Genomic DNA, 16,308 nt, shown 5'->3' on the forward strand with positions numbered 1-16,308 from the left:
TATTTGTATACCCCTTTTCTCACCCCATGGAGGACTCAAAGTGGTTTACACATAAGTAATGGCAAAAATTCAATGCCAGTACAAACAATTGCAATTATACACTACAATTAGACATAAATTAAATTTAAAAATACATCCATGAGCAATAAAACAATCATTAAAACAATAAAACAGTCTTGTCCGTTGAATCACCATTCCAGTCATTGTCTTTCCAAAATGCTGCATACATTTATTTCTACTGCCCGAAGGCCTGGTCCTAAAACCATGATTTTAATTTTTTTTCTAAAAGCCAGGAGGGAGGGAGCGGATCTTACCTCATTTGGGAGTGTGTTTCATTGGTGAGGGGCCACATCCGAGAAGGCCCTGTCTCTTGTCCCCGCCTGACGCATCTGTGCTGTTGATGGGAGCGAGAGCAGGGCCTCCCCGGATGATCTTAGATTACGAGGTGGGACATAGGGGTGGATGCGTATGAACAAGTAAGCTGGGCCAGAACCATATAGAGCTTTATAGGTCAAAACCAGCACTTTGAATTGGGGTCGGAGATGGACCGGCAGCCAGTGGAGCTGGCATAGCAGGGGGGTGGTATGCTCCCTGTATGCCACCCCAGTTAGTAATCTGGCTGCAGCCCACTGAACTAGCTGAAGTTTCCAAACTGTCTTCAAAGGCAGCCCCATGTAGAGCGCGTTGCAGTAATCTATTCGAGATGTAACCAGAGCGTGGACCACCGTGGCCAGATCAGACTTCCCAAGGTACGGGCGCAGCTGGTACACGAGTTTTCACTGTGCAAAAGCTCCCCTGGCCACCGCTAAAACCTGAGGTTCCAGGCTCAGCGATGAGACCAGGATCACTCCCAAGCTGTGAACCTGCATCTTTAGGGGGAGTGTAACCCCATCCATTAAAGTGTTGGGTCCTGTAGTTGCAATACTATGTTATTCATGCCAGCAATATAACAATATCAGATTTTGTTTTAAATGTTAAGAAAACCCTGGGTGCCATACTTTTCATTCTCATCCTCAATAGTTCAAATTGGCCCCTGCTGCCATGTTGCCTAGCTACAGCTTGTGATTCTAGTTCCAGAAATTTGAAGTCCTGTTCAGTTTCCCGAATCATGAGCAGCCAAATAAGTTTCTTTCTAATATTAATCTTTCCTCTTGCTCTGAAGGTGTCATGCCGAACAAGGAAACCAAGTTGCTGCTGTTACAAATCTTTGGGAACAAGAGCCACCCAATGAGGAAATACCAAAGACTCATGTATTGGTTTCCTAAATTCAAGCACGTCAACCCCTATCCAGTCCCAGATCCTCTGCCTCGGGATCCTGTTGATCTTGCAAGGCTGAGCCTGCAGAGGATTGCAGCTGACTTGGATGCCAGGGTTACAGTGTATCAAGTAAGTCAATTTTCTTCTCCTATTATGCAGGGAGTTCTCTTGTCTAGCTGCAGTTTAACACAACTATTGGTTTTCAGCATCCTTTTAGGCAAAGGACGCTTTGCTCCAGCTGCTCATTGTAGCACTAGTGCTTCTAATCTGAAGTGGAGGGAATGAGATGACATAGTCAGTGGCCTTCTTGGTGGTGGCCCCTCAGCTATGGAACACCCTCCCTACAGATATCAGATTGGCCCCCTCTCTCTTAATGTTTCGGAGAAAAGTTAAAACATGGTTGTTTGAGCAAGCGTTTACAAATGCAGAGTAACTGACATAGGAAACCGAATGACTAGACGATGGAATTGGACAGTTTTCTTTTAACAAGGAGACGCTAATGATGTTGATTTTTATTGCTTCTGGTTTTATATTGTTTTAATATTTCAATTTGTATTGTGATATTATGTGTACTGATTTGTTGTAAACTGCCTTGAGTCGCCGACAGGCAGAGAAAGGCAGTATACAAAGACAGACATAAATAAATAAATAGATAGATAGATAGATAGATAGATAGAAAAACACACCCCAACCTTACCACATTATTATTATTTTTCCTAACTGGACTCTACTGAAATGTTTATTCTGTTCTAAAGTCTAGAGCCATTTCATTTTTAGTCTCATAAATATTTAGTGCAGGAATTGCATGAGTATTTGTATGATTCTGTTTTCGCTGTTTATGTATGCAACACGAAGGAGCGGCATGCAAATGGGATCTTTGCTTGTTGCTCAGTAAGATACAGATTTGTTCCTTGTAGCCCACACAATGCATGCAAGTATAATGGCCATATTTGCACAAGGATGGCAGGAGAGTTGTGGTTTCTTGTGCATGACGTGGGGGTTTGTGTACACAACTGTTTGCTTCTCCTTGACTTCCCTAGAAATGTTTGCTTACTGTGTTATTCCAAACAGGACTCCTGGTTGGTTCCTTTTAGATGGCAGGATCTTAAGGTTTTGTTCTTGGTTTAGGAATCTCCCCTTTTTGAGGAGGAAAAGGTTGCACGCCCAGTTTTTTATGTGTTAAACCAGGAATCCACAAACGTTTTAAACAGATAGTCACACATATGCTCACCAAATACACAAGATAATCACACATATGCTCACCAAATACACAAGATAAAGCTGAACACTTAAGTTACCCCAAATTTGATGCAGATTACTCAAATCGGTTCAATCTTTTTTCCCCCATGGGTGCCATGTTCTTTGGAAGTTTGTTTAGACCAAGTTAATGGCCTTTTAGTTTTTCCTCCATATCAAAAAAGTTCATTTTTTGAATAATAAGAATTATCTGGTTGGGGCGTCAGGATTTTAGAAATGCTTGGGTGGGGCATGGCCAAAAAAAAAAAAAAAGTTGGGAATCACTGGCTTAAGATTTTCCTGCCCCCGAAATGAAAAGGTCTTCTGTCTCTTCCAATTCTTTTTTTAAAAAACATTTTAAAATGTGCTTTGATTAATTTGAAACATTTCATCTTGGATTAGATGGGTGTGCTTCGGATTTATTACAGCTATAAGACTAAACTGTTTGTATTGTCTTTAATTTGGGGAATATTTGGGGCTGTAAAATGAAATTTTGGTTAGTAATAAAACTGTCTTAATCCTTACAGATGCCTCATCTGGAGATTACAGACTCTGGTAAATCTATTGACCATCCGCACATCGTAGGTACTAACTCTCTTTGCATTGTTTTCCTTTATTTTGAATGAATAATCTTGTATTCTGGGAATGAGGGGGAGTAAGTTCCTTGTCTTAATGGTGATAAACAATAAACAAATCTAGATAGGATTGAGATGATAAGTTTCTTTCATTACATGATCTTCCTGTCTTCTCCACCACTAATTTTCTCAAATGCAGCATCTTACTGCTCAAAGGAAATGTTCCAAATTCTTTGACTCCTCAGCACCTCTTTCAAGAAATTCAGAATAAAAGCCAAGTAAACAGATGACAATGTTGTACAATTGGAAAGTATCACATTCAGGAAATCAAAATAAGAATTCACAGATTTAGACAAGTTATAGCACTTTTGCCATCACATTACTTTAGTAAGAAGAGGAGGAATACATAATCAGAAAAGAAGTGAGGCATTTGTTGGGAAAATCTAGAAGTTCCAAAGTTCATCTGTCAGAAATCTACCCAAGTTTATCATTGGCTTTTAAATCTTCTTGCCTGCTTTGTATTCTTAGCCAGAAGAAACAAAAACAAGCTATGTGAAGTTCACCATTTTTATTAGTTGACTAGCCGTCCCCTGCCACGCGTTGCTGTGGCCCACTCTGGTGGTCATGGGGGTTTTGTGTGGGAGGTTTGGCCCAATTCCATCATTGGTGGAGTTCAGAATGCTCTGTGATTGTAGGTGAACTACAAATCCCAGCAACTACAACTCCCAAATGTCAGGATTCTATTTTTCCGAAATTCTACCAGTGTTCACATTTGGGCATATTGAGTATTCATGTAGAGTTTGGTCCAGATCCATCATTGCTTGAGTCCACAGTGCTCTCTGGATGTAGGTGAACTACAACTCCAAAACTCAAGGTCAATGCCCACCAAACCCTTCTAGTGTTTTCGGTTGGTCATGGGAGTCCTATCTACCAAGATTGGTTCAATTCCATCATTGGTGGAGTTCAGAATGCTCTTTGATTATAGGTGAACTATAAATCCCAGCAACTACAGCTCCCAAATGACAAAATCAAAATTTTTGAGTTAAGGACATACATTGGGTTGTTAGGTGTCTTGTGTCCAAATTTGGTGTCAATTCCCCCAGTGGTTTTTGAGTTCTGTTAATCCCACAAATGAACATTACATTTTTATTTATATAGATAGCAGCTCTACTCAGCATTTTGGAGTAGAAGTAACATTGCTGGTGGCAACACCACTTGCTTACTCAGATGCTGGTCTCATTCTTCCCCAGTGCTGTTATCACTACAGTGTGGAGCCTTTGGTTTATAATCTGTGTGCTCTCTGTCTCTCTTCCCTGCCCCTTTTAGGAATTCAGAGCCCTGACCAGCAGTCACTTTTGGCTCATCACAATCCAGACAGGCCCATTTTCGTGGAGGGTCCCTTCCGCTTGTGGCTCAAGAAGACATGTGTTTATTACTATGTGCTGAGGGCAGAGCTGTTGCCTCCTGAAGAAAGGGTAAATGATATGTTTTTTCTACCTTAGTGGGGTGGGCACTTTTAATGTTCCTGGGGCAGTTTTCTATCTCTGGATCTTACATGGGCTGTCAAAAACAAGGGAATTTTGAAAGTCCAATTCCATTATTATTATTATTATTATTATTATTATTATTATTATTATTATTTTGTATTTATTTAAGACGTGGTTATGGAGACAGGCATTCAATGAGTGAGCCAACACCCTGAGATATGGATGGAGGATGATGAACATCAAATTTAGTGGGACGACTGACCATTGTATTTATTAATGTAATTGCTGTTTTGCTGTTTTAATGTTTTATTGCAATATGAAGTATGATGTTATTGCAATATGAAGTATGAAGAAGAAGAGAAGGCTGAGAGGAGATATGATAGCCATGTATAAATATGTGAGAGGAAGCCACAGGGAGGAGGGAGCAAGCTTGTTTTCTGCTTCCTTGGAGACTAGGACGCGGAACAATGGCTTCAAACTACAAGAGAGGAGATTCCATCTGAACATTAGGAAGAACTTCCTGACTGTGAGAGCCGTTCAGCAGTGGAACTCTCTGCCCCGGAGTGTGGTGGAGGCTCCTTCTTTGGAAGCTTTTAAGCAGAGGCTGGATGGCCATCTGTCAGGGGTGATTTGAATGCAATATTCCTGCTTCTTGGCAGGGGGTTGGACTGGATGGCCCATGAGGTCTCTTCCAACTCTTTGATTCTATGATTCTATGATGTTTTATTGACTGAATGTGATATTATGGTTGGAAACCGGTCTGAGTCCCTCAAGAGAGGTGAGAAGGTCGGTATATAAAACTTTTAAATAATAAATAAATAAATTTATACCCCGCTTTATCTCCCCAAAGGGGAATCCAATTCTAGTTTTGATAAAACATTTTAAAGACATTATGTTATATACTAAGGGCTCTGTAACCTATAATTGCTGATCTTGGAAGCATCCAGCCTATTTTGCTAAGGAAAAACGTTTGTTGAGGGTGAGAAGATGAATCATAAACAATCCCAGAGCTGCCACCTATGGCACTAAAGGATGATTGTAGCAGCAAATCATGCTGGATGATTTGCACAATCACTGTGCTGAAGTACTATAACAAAAGGTATTCCCTGACCAAAAACTTTGCACTAAATGACCTCAGTAGCACTTTATTTATGGTTCGTGCAATTAAATTCTTCCTCATCCCCGGACCCCCCTCCCGATGTTTGACATTGCCCTATCTCCCAGTGTTTAAATTTTTTATAATTTTATCCTGAATTTGCCCTGCCCAGCAAAATCTTTTGTGTTTTAATGTCTGATTTTATATTTTTGTGTTGCTATTATATTGTTTTGCATTTATGTATTTTATTTTTTGGTTTTATTATGTTCTCGTATTATTTTGTGTAATGTACTAATGGGCGTGGCCTCATGTAAGCCGCACCAAGTCCCCTTGGGGGAGATGGAGCAGGGTATAAATAAAGTATTATTATTATTATTATTATTATTATTATTTGTTTTATTATTATTCTGAGTGTGTTTCAATTGAAAAGAATTTTGCTTTTGAAAAGATACAAGACTTGTCATATGGTGCTCTGCATGTGTATATAGGGAACATAGTGGTCTGTGTGCATATGTGGAAGGTAGGACTGTTATTCAGAACACTTTTCTTTTCTCTTTAGAATGTTTGCTGCTTTACAAAGAGTGCTAAAAGTGGGTTCAGTAACTCTTAATGGTATCTCCAGACTTGGGTATCATTTCCAAAATATCTCATAATATATTTGCAAGTACAGTTGCCCCTCCATTTTTTAGGAATTAGGAGTGCAACTACCCTGCAAAAGTGGAAAAATTGACATTGGGGGTGGAAGTAAAGTAAGAAATCTGGCTTTTGCAAAATCTAAAAATAAATACAAAATCTTCTGGTGTCAAGAATTTTGGATGAGGACTACTCAGTCTGCATTACCTTAAATTTAACGTGCCAGAGAAGGTAGCAAATCAGACTTCTACTTCTAGTTTGAAGTGTGGCATTGAATGGTTAATTTAAATTTGTAAATACTTGTAGGTAAGAGTGGGCCATACCTTACAAAAACTAAAAAAAAAGTGCATTATAGTTGTTAAGGGAGAAATAACTTGGCAGTCTAGAATTGGGGGAGAAGACATGTGACCTTCCAGATGTTGAACTGCAACACGCTAGTTAGCACAGCCAATTGTGATAGATTGCTGGAGGCAAAGAGGGCTAACCAAAGGCCAGCCTCTAGTGTAGAAGCCACTTTCAGTAGAAAATACAGGGTTAGTCAAAATGCATAGGCCAATCTGCCATTCAATTGAATGGCTTATTGGCCTATGCATTTTGACTAACCCTGTACATTAAACCCCTACTGAATAGATCTAGTAATTTTTTAAATCTAATATCAGGTCAGATACTGTCAGCAGATTCTTCACTAAAAGCTCTGTATGAACCTGTTTGTAATATGCAGAAACTAAAGAACTAAAAACATTATTACTGAGAAAAAAGGGTTTGCACTTGTGGGAGCAGAAGTGGGAAGGGGCTTAACAGGAGTTAGACTGGTGATGGAGATACAGTGAACAGGGAACAACTTTTTCTGCACAATACACAAAAATGAGAGAACATCCTTGATAGATTAGGCAAGCTCCAAAGTCATTGAAACTTCGTCTGTCAGCCTGGACAGGCCAGTGTAAGCATTACTGTGCTTTTATTTATGTATTACCATTTACTGAAATGAGGAAAAAACAACATATTTGTTTTGTGATACCCTCTGAAGCATCTGATTCTAGTAGAGATGGGACAGAAGTCTGATGTTGCTCTTCATTGGTGTTTTCTTGTAAGGACATGAATGCTCCCTTGAAACAGCAGATTTTTTTTGTTGACTATTGAGATAGTTGTGTGCTCCTCTCCTTTCTGTTCACAGAAGGAAGAAATTATTGACCCAGAGAGGAATTTTTACTACCCCATGCATCTGGATATTGATTTGGAAAAGGACCTGTGGGATGACATGGAATTTGATATTGATGAAGGTAAGCTTCATAATTATGAGTACTTCTTTTTTATCGGTTGGTAGCAATGGGAACCCAGGAAAAAACTATTCTTAGCATGATTAAGATCATCTGGCGAGGCCCTGCTCTCAGTCCCGCCTGCATCACAAGTACGTCTGGTGGGAACGAGAGACAGGGCCTCCTCAGTGGTGGTCCCTCTGTGGAACGCCTTCTTACAGAAATTAGATCGCCCCCCTCCCTATTAGCATTTTGGAGGAAAGTGAAGACCTGGTTATTCGAGCACGCATTTGAATAGAGAGTGTATTGAATATAGGAATATGGAACAACGGATTATGAGATTGGATCTTGATTCTACCTATGAGACGCTAATGAGATGTTATAGTTATGTTTAATTGATTGTTTATTATGTCATTGTTTTAATTGTTTTTAAACTGTTTTTATGATGTTGAGCAATGGATTGTTAACCGCTTTGAGTCGCCCAAGGGCTGAGAAAAGCGGTATATAAATGAAGTAAATAAATAAATAAATAAATAAAAAGTGATAAAAAGATGGGTATTGCATTGACTTCAGTTGATAGCTTTAAGCTTGTCTCAAAACCTGGTTATACTGTGGGTGTAATAAATTTAGAGATGTGGACTGAGGACCAGTTATTTATTATTTAAAGTATTTATTATTTAAAGTATTTCAGCATTGGGTTGTTGTAGGTTTTTTTGGGCTATATGGCCATGGTCTAGAGGCATTCTCTACTGACGTTTCGCCTGCATCTATGGCAAGCATTCCCAGAGGTAGTGAGGTCTGTTGGAACTAGGAAAATGGGTTTATATATCTGTGGAATGACCAGGGTGGGACAAAGGACTCTTGTCTGCTGGAGCTAGGTGTGAATGTTTCAACTGACCACCTTGATTAGCATACAATGGGCTGACTGTGCCTGGAGCAAACATTTGTTGAGAGGTAATTAGATGTCCCTGCCTGCTTCCTCTCTGTTGTTGTGCTGTTGCAATTTTAGAGTTTTTTTTTAATACTGGTAGCCAGATTTTGTTCATTTTCATGGTTTCCTCCTTTCTGTTGAAATTGTCCACATGCTTGTGTATTTCAATGGCTTCTCTGTGTAGTCTGACATGGTGGTAGTGAGAATGGTCCAGCATTTCTGTGTTCTCAAATAAAATGCTGTGTCCAGGTTGGTTCATCAGGTGCTCTGCTAAAATTGCAACAGCACAACAACAGAGAGGAAGCAGGCAGGGACATCTAAATACCTCTCAACAAAAGTTTGCTCCAGGCACAGTCAGCCCATTGTATGCTAATCAAGGTGGTCAGTTGAAACATTCACACCTTTTTAAATGTGATTCTTGTTGGGCTACTTTGGTTTTGTTGTGTGGGGTTGGGTTTGTGTTTTTTGACCTGAAAACAATGTTGTTTCTTGTGCTTCCTCTCATAGTTGAGGAGGGCCCTGTATTTGCCATGTGTATGGCAGGGGCAGGAGATCAGGCCACCTTGGCAAAATGGATTGTCGGCCTTCAGGAGACAAACCCGATTTTGCGCCAGATACCGGTTGTGTTCCGCCTAACGCCGGGGCCTCGGGAGCTGCAATCAAGCCCTGACTCGGATGATAACAGAGAAGAGGAGATGGCACAAGCTCAGCGCCTCAAACAGGAGTTTTAAGCAGTTTGGATGGTGGAATAAAAATTATTGAATAGAACATAATGACTGTATTTTAAGTTCGTGGTTAGTGCAATACTTTCCCCAGCTGATCTAGGTCATTTGAGGTTGAATTCTAACAGAGTGTGGGGCATCAAAAAAATCTGCTTTCACAAACAAGGCATGTCTTTTCTCAAAAGCAGGACTTAAATATTGACTGTTTACAGATTAGCTGGCACCAGCAGAGCCTCTTTAATGCCAGCAAAATTACAAGAATTCAGTACACAACATTTTCACCTTTGCTATTCTCTGGGTTGTCTGAGGTGATAGCTTTTCCCCCTGCTTTCTATTTTGCATCACTTTCTCATGAATACAACTACTGTTGCAGTTCTGTCTGCTTTTTAAATATTTGACAACTATCCTTCTGTAGCCTACCATTGCTGTCTTCACAGCTAAAAGAACTGAGATTTGTTCCCCTTAAAACTGAGCTGGGATTAATGATTATTTTTCCTGCAAGCTTTTGCCTGTAAAGCTGGTAAGTGCTGGGGAAGAAAATTTGCGATATGTTTCTCTGATATGCTGCTTTGGTTCCAGCCTTGCAGTTGCACTATTAAAGGTGGAAAATGGGTCTTTGTATTAAAACTGCTGGAATAATAAATCTCACATGTCTTGTATATCTATGTGAAATTAAATTTCAAACACTAAATAAGCAAGTACAAAACTCAGAAAACTCATGAAATGATACTATACATTCATAATTGCTAAAATGTTCAAGCTTCATTTTCTGGATTGTAACAGAATATCTTCTTCAAGGTATTTATTTATTTATCGTGTCAGGAGCAAACCAAAACAGTTGTATTGCATTTATTAACAAACAAACAAACAAAACACTTTGTTTGCAAGCTTGGTAGTTGATTAAATGTCCTTTGACCAGTATCTGGCCACTTGGAGTGCCTCTGATGTTGCCGCAAGGAGGTCCTCCATTGTGCATGTGGCAGGGCTAAGGGTGCATTGCAGCAGGTGGTCAGTGGTTTGCTCCTCTCCACACTCGCATGTCGTGTATTCCACTTTGTAACCCCATTTCTTGAGGTTGGCTCTGCATCTCGTGGTGCCAGAGCGCAGTCTGTTCAGCGCCTTCCATGTCACCCAGTTTTGTGTGCCCAGGGGGGAGTCTCTCATTTGATATCAGCCATTGGTTGAGGTTCTGGGTTTGAGCCTGCCACTTTTAGACTCTTGCTTGCTGAGGTGTTCCAGCGAGTGTCTCTGTAGATCTTAGAAAACTATTTCTAGATTTAAGTCGTTGACGTGCTGGCTGATAACCAAACAGGGGATGAGCTGGAGATGTCACTGCCTTGGTCCTTTCACTATTGGCTGCTACTTCCCAACGGATGTCAGGTGGTGTAATACCGGCTAAGCAGTGTAATTTCTCCAGTGGTGTAGGGCACAGACACCCCGTGATAATGCGGCATGTCTCATTAAGAGCCACATCCACAGTTATAGCGTGGTGAGATGTGTTCCACACTGGGCATGCATACTCAGCAGCAGAGTAGCATAGTGCAAGAGCAGATGCCTTCACTGTGTCTGGTTGTGATCCCCAGGTTGTGCCAGTTAGCTTTCGTATGATATTGTTTCTAGCACCCACTTTTTGCTTGATGTTCAGGCAGTGCTTCTTTTCAAAGCAGATAATGTAGGATTTTATACAGCTGTGTGGAAAGGTCCAGGCTGCTCACCGGGGCGACATACAGAGAGCACACCACCCCTCTGCTGTGTCAGCTCCACTGGCTGCCGGTTCAGTTCCGAGCCCAATTCAAGGTGCTGGTTTTGACCTACAAAACCATGAACGGTTCCGGTCCAGCGTATCTGTCCGAACGTATCTCCCTCTACGTCCCACCACGGAATTTAAGATCATCTGAGGGGGCCCTGGGGGTGGTGATGGCCGACAGGGAGCTCTGGCGTGGGCTGATCCATGAGGTCACGAAGAGTCGGAGACGACTGAACGAATGAGCAACAATGAGGGGGCCCTGCTCTCGACCCCACCGCTTTGCCAAGTGAGGCTGGTGGGGACAAGGAGCAGGGCCTTCTCAGTGGTGGCCCCTCACCTGTGGAACTCACTCCCAGTGGATATCAGGGTGTCGACATCACTCTTGTCTTTCAGGAGGAGGGTAAAGGCGTGGTTGTGGGACCAGGCCTTCGGGCAATCTGCTGACTAGGTAAGGACAACCAGACAAACAGGACCGGCAGGACGGATAAATGTGGAAGGAAACTCTGAACTATGAGATAGCGAACATTGACCGGCAATAAGGAGTAATTGGTTTGTATCGGTTTGTATGAAACTTTTATTGGTTTTAACGGGTATAGATGTAATGTATTCAGGGGCGGCTCAAGCCATTACGCAAAGTAAGCGTTTGCAGTATAGTTGATTTTGCCCAGGGGCGCTCTTGAGGCGCTCTTGGGGGAAAACAGATTTTGACATATGCAAGTTGTAGTTACTGGGATGTATAGTTCACCTAAAATCAAAGAGCATTCTGATCTCTACAAATGATGGAATTGAACCAAATATGGCAACAAAACTCCCACGACGAACAGAAAATATATATCAGTGATTGGTGGGTGGGGGGGCGCCAAAATACTGTTTGCTTACCATTGAAAATTACCTAGGGCTACCTCTGAATGTATTGTTGTTGATTGTTAAATTGTGTGATTTGTTTTATTGTTGCTGTATGTTACGGGCATCGAATTGTGCCTTGGATGTGTAAGCCGCCCTGAGTCCCCTTCGGGGTGAGAAGGGCGGGGTAAAAGTAAACCAAATAAATAAATAAATAAAGGTTCTGTGTCCACACTGCTATTATCATCCAGTTCAAAGCAGATAATGTGGGATCTTATACAGCTGTGTGGAAGGGACCTCAGTGCTCCTTGCCTGAGAAAAACCCTATGAACCTGGACAGACGATTTGAAGGCACTCTTGTCCTCATGTTTATGAAAGTGGTCTACTTTGCAGGCCTCCAATTCCCAGAAATTGAAGTACTTTGGCCACATCATGAGGAGACAGCAAAGCCTAGAGAAGACAATGATGCTGGGGAAAATGGAAGGCAAAAGGAAGAGGGGCCGACCGAGGGCAAGATGCATGGATGGCATCCTTGAAGTGACTGGACTGACCTTGAAGGAGCTGGGGGTGGTGACGGCCGACAGGGAGCTCTGGCGTGGGCTGGTCCATGAAGTCACGAAGAGTCGGAGACGACTGAACGAATGAACAACAACTACACTGGTTTAGTACTAGTTACCACTTGGTTTGTGGACAACCAAGGAATTATGCTATAGGCCAGGGGTCCCCAAACTAAGACCTGTGGGCTAGATGTGGTCGTCCAAGATCATTTACCCAGGCCCCGTCATAAACTGTTGTGTGCCTTCAAGTAGTTTCAGACTTAAGGAGACCTTAACAAAGATCTGCCTAGTCAAAGCGATGGTATTCCCTGTAGTCACCTATGGATGTGAGAGCTGGACCTTAGGGAAGGCTGAGCGAAGGAAGATCGATGCTTTTGAACTGTGGTGTTGGAGGAAAGTCCTGAGAGTGCCTTGGATTGCGAGAAGATCCAACCAGTCCATCCTCCAGGAAATAAAGCCCGGCTGCTCATTGAAGGGAAGGAAACTAGAGACAAAGTTGAAGTACTTATGCCACATCATGAGGAGACAGCAAAGCCTGGAGAAGACAATTATGCTGGGGAAGGTGGAAGGCAAAAGGAAGAGGGGCCGACCAAGGGCAAGGTGAATGGATGGCATCCTTGAAGTGACTGGACTGACCTTGAAGGAGCTGGGGGTGGTGACGGCCGACAGGGAGCTCTGGCGTGGGCTGGTCCATGAGGTCACGAAGAGTCGGAGACGACTGAGCGAATGAACAACAACAACAATTCCCAGAAAACCTCGCCATTTCGTTCAAGGGGCAGGAATTCTGGGAGTTGGAGTCCTCAGCGGCTGGAGAGGCCTAGTTTAGAACGCTGGAACGCGTCAGGAGAAACCCGGAAGCGGGTGTGCGTCACCGAGGCGACGCCGCGCGTGACGTCACCAGCGCGCGCCGCCCCCTTTCCCTTCCTCCTTTGACGGGCCTCCTCCATCGGTGAGAGTGCGTTGCCTGGTTACCGGGCGGGGAATGGGGGACTCGGCGCACGGCGAGCCTGAGGAAGAAGAAGGAGAGGACGAGGAGGAGGAGGAGGAAGAGGAGGAGGAGGAGGTTGGAAGGAATGGGGACGGGGAGTCGGCGCCCGGCGGAGGGCGGAAAGGCCGCGGCGGCCGCAAGGCGAGGGGGAGGCCGCGGCTGACGGAGTCCGACCGGGTGCGGCGCCGCCTCGAGTCGCGCAAGAAGTACGACGTGCGGCGGGTCTACCTGGGCGAGTCGCACGGGCCCTGGGTGGACCTCCGGCAGCGGAGCGGATGGAGCGACGCCAAGCTGGCCGCCTATTTGCTGGAGCTGGAGCGGGAGCAGCGGGCCGGGCGCCGAGGGTGAGGAGGGCGAGCAGGGGGGAGCAGGGCAGATCAGAGGCTAAGGGCACCATGACACAAACAGCCCCCGAGTCACAAACAGCCCACTTGCACGAGGGTTCATTCATTCATTCATTCATTTCGTGTCAAAAGCATCGCATAAATCAAAAGTACTGTATAACACTGATAAAGTACAGGGAGCACAAGCAGCGCAATATTTTTTGACCAAAAACGGGCAACAGCGCCCGCATTGCCTGTGGCTTTAAACACTTTATTTATTTACTAGTCGCCCCCTGCGACGCGTCTGGTGGTCTGGAAAATAACGAGAAAGTGTTGGTTTCTAATTTATTTATTTAGTTATTTACTTTACTTTCTCAGCCTATAGGCGACTCAACGCGATTCACAACAAGAGCAAAAAGACAATCATAACAATATACAATTTAAAAACCATTAAGAGCATAATATACAAAGTAATGACACATCAATAACAACACATTAACGTCTCGTAACTAGAATCGTGATCCAATTCGTCGTCTATAATTTCGTTCCTATATTCATCGTATTCATTGCACTGTTTATCCAAATGCCTGTTCAAACAGCCAGGTTTTTAGTTTTTTTTGAAACACCATTAACGTAGGAGCTGATCTAATATCCATGGGAAGGGCGTTCCACAGCTGAGGGGCCACCACAGAGAAGGCCCTGTCCCTCGTCCCCGCCAGCCGTGCTTGTGATGCAGGCGGGATCGAGAGCAGGGCCTCCCCAGAAGATCTTAGAGTCCTGCTGGGTTCATAGGCAGAGATACGTTCGGATAGGTAGCTTGGGCCCGAACCGTTTAGAGCTTTATAGGCCAACGCCAGCACTTTGAATTGAGCCCGGTAGCAGATCAGCAGCCAGTGGAGCTGGTGCAGCAGAGGAGTTGTATGCTCCCTGCGCTCCGCTCCTGTTAGTATCATGGCTGCCGAGCGTTGGACTAGCTGGAGCTTCCGAGCCGTCTTCAAAGGCAACCCCACGTAGAGAGCATTACAGTAGTCTAGATGGGATGTAACCAGAACATGAACTACCGTGGCCAAGTCAGACTTCCCAAGGTACGGGCGCAGCTGGTGCACAAGCTTTAACTGTGCGAATGCTCCCCTGGTCACCGCCGAAACCTGGGGTTCCAGGCTCAGCGATGAGTCCAGGATCACACCCAAGCTGCGCACCTGCGTTTTCAGGGGGAGTGCGACCCCATCCAACACAGGCTGTAACCCTATACCCTGTTCGGCCTTTCGACTAACTAGGAGTACCTCTGTCTTGTCTGGATTCAGTTTCAATTTGTTCGCCCTAATGTATGCAATGCCTTTATGCTTGTGGGTAAACAGTATTTCTTGTTGTTTCTTTGTCAGTGTTGATGTGGAGAGTGTCCTGTTTGCCTACTCTGGGACATGCAACATATAAACTCAAAAATTACAACAGCACAACAGAGAAGTAACAAACAAGGACATCTAATCACCTCTCAACAAAAGTTTGCTCCAGGCACTGTCAGGCCATTATTTATTATTTATTTACTTCACTTGTATACTGCTCTTCTCAGCCCTCAGGTGACTCAGAGCGGTTAACAACCAGTATCAACAACACAATACAAAATCATTAGTCATTTAAAATGGTAATACCAATTAATTAACATCAAAACATCAATACAATAATACAGCAAAATAACAATCCATCACGTCTCATCAGTAGAATCAGCATCCAATCTCATTGTCCATTAATCCATATTCCAGTAATCAATCAATTGCACTGCTTAGTTGAAAGCTTGTTCAAAAAGCCAGGTCTTCACACTCTTCCGGAACGCCAGTAAGGAGGGGGCAAATCTGATGTCTGTAGGAAGGGCGTTCCACAGCCGAGGGGCCACTACTGAGAAGGCCCTGTCTCTCGTCCCCGCCAGGCGTGCTTGTGAAGCCGGCGGGGCCGAGAGCAGGGCCTCCCCAGACGATCTTAACGTCCTAACTGGTTCATAGGAGGAGATGCGTTTGGACAGGTAGGTCGGGCCAGAACCGTTTAGGGCTTTAAAGGCTAAAGCCAGCACTTCAAATTGTGCCCGGTAGCAAATTGGCAGCCAGTGGAGCTGGCGCAACAGAGGAGTAGTATGCTCCCTGAGTGCCGCTCCTGTTAGCATCCTGGCTGCCGATCGTTGGACCATTTGAAGCTTCCGAGCAGTCTTCAGAGGCAACCCCACGTAGAGAGCGTTGCAGTAGTCTATACGGGATTTAACCAGAGCATGGACTACCGTGGCCAATCAAGGTGATCAGTTGAAACATTCACACCTAGCTCTAGCAGACAAGAGTCCTTTGTCTCACCTTGGTCATTCCACAGATATATAAACCCTTTTTCCTAGTTCCAACAGACCTCACTGCCTCTGAGGATGTTTGCCATAGTTGCAGGCAAAACGTCAGGAGAGAATGCCTCTAGACCATGGCCATATAACCCGGAAAAAAAAAACAACCTACAACAACCCAGTGATTCCGGCCATGAAAGCCTTCGACAATACATTCAATATATAATTGTTCTTCTTTAGGGGTCCCTTCCCAGTCTGATACGATATTTGTGTGTGTGTGTGAATCATATATATCTATCTATAACTATGGCTACCGGAGCCCCTGGTGGCTCAGTGGGTTAAA

General features: G+C 43.7%; 1 protein-coding gene across 1 annotated transcript in view; it reads left to right on the top strand.

The window, feature by feature from the left end:
• The window catches only part of ZNF653 (zinc finger protein 653), a 40,491-nt gene that overhangs the window by 7,572 nt on the left and 16,611 nt on the right, over window positions 1–16,308 (top strand). Inside the window, exons 4-10 of the mRNA XM_067464023.1 lie at window positions 1,163–1,386; window positions 3,021–3,078; window positions 4,395–4,543; window positions 7,459–7,564; window positions 8,979–9,126; window positions 10,726–10,732; window positions 13,347–13,672. Of these exons, the coding sequence (XP_067320124.1) occupies window positions 1,163–1,386; window positions 3,021–3,078; window positions 4,395–4,543; window positions 7,459–7,564; window positions 8,979–9,126; window positions 10,726–10,732; window positions 13,347–13,672 (1,018 nt within the window). The remainder of the gene's footprint in view (window positions 1–1,162; window positions 1,387–3,020; window positions 3,079–4,394; window positions 4,544–7,458; window positions 7,565–8,978; window positions 9,127–10,725; window positions 10,733–13,346; window positions 13,673–16,308) is intronic.

The sequence above is a fragment of the Anolis sagrei genome, chromosome 2, assembly GCF_037176765.1.
Source record: "Anolis sagrei isolate rAnoSag1 chromosome 2, rAnoSag1.mat, whole genome shotgun sequence".
Lineage (NCBI taxonomy): Eukaryota > Metazoa > Chordata > Lepidosauria > Squamata > Dactyloidae > Anolis > Anolis sagrei.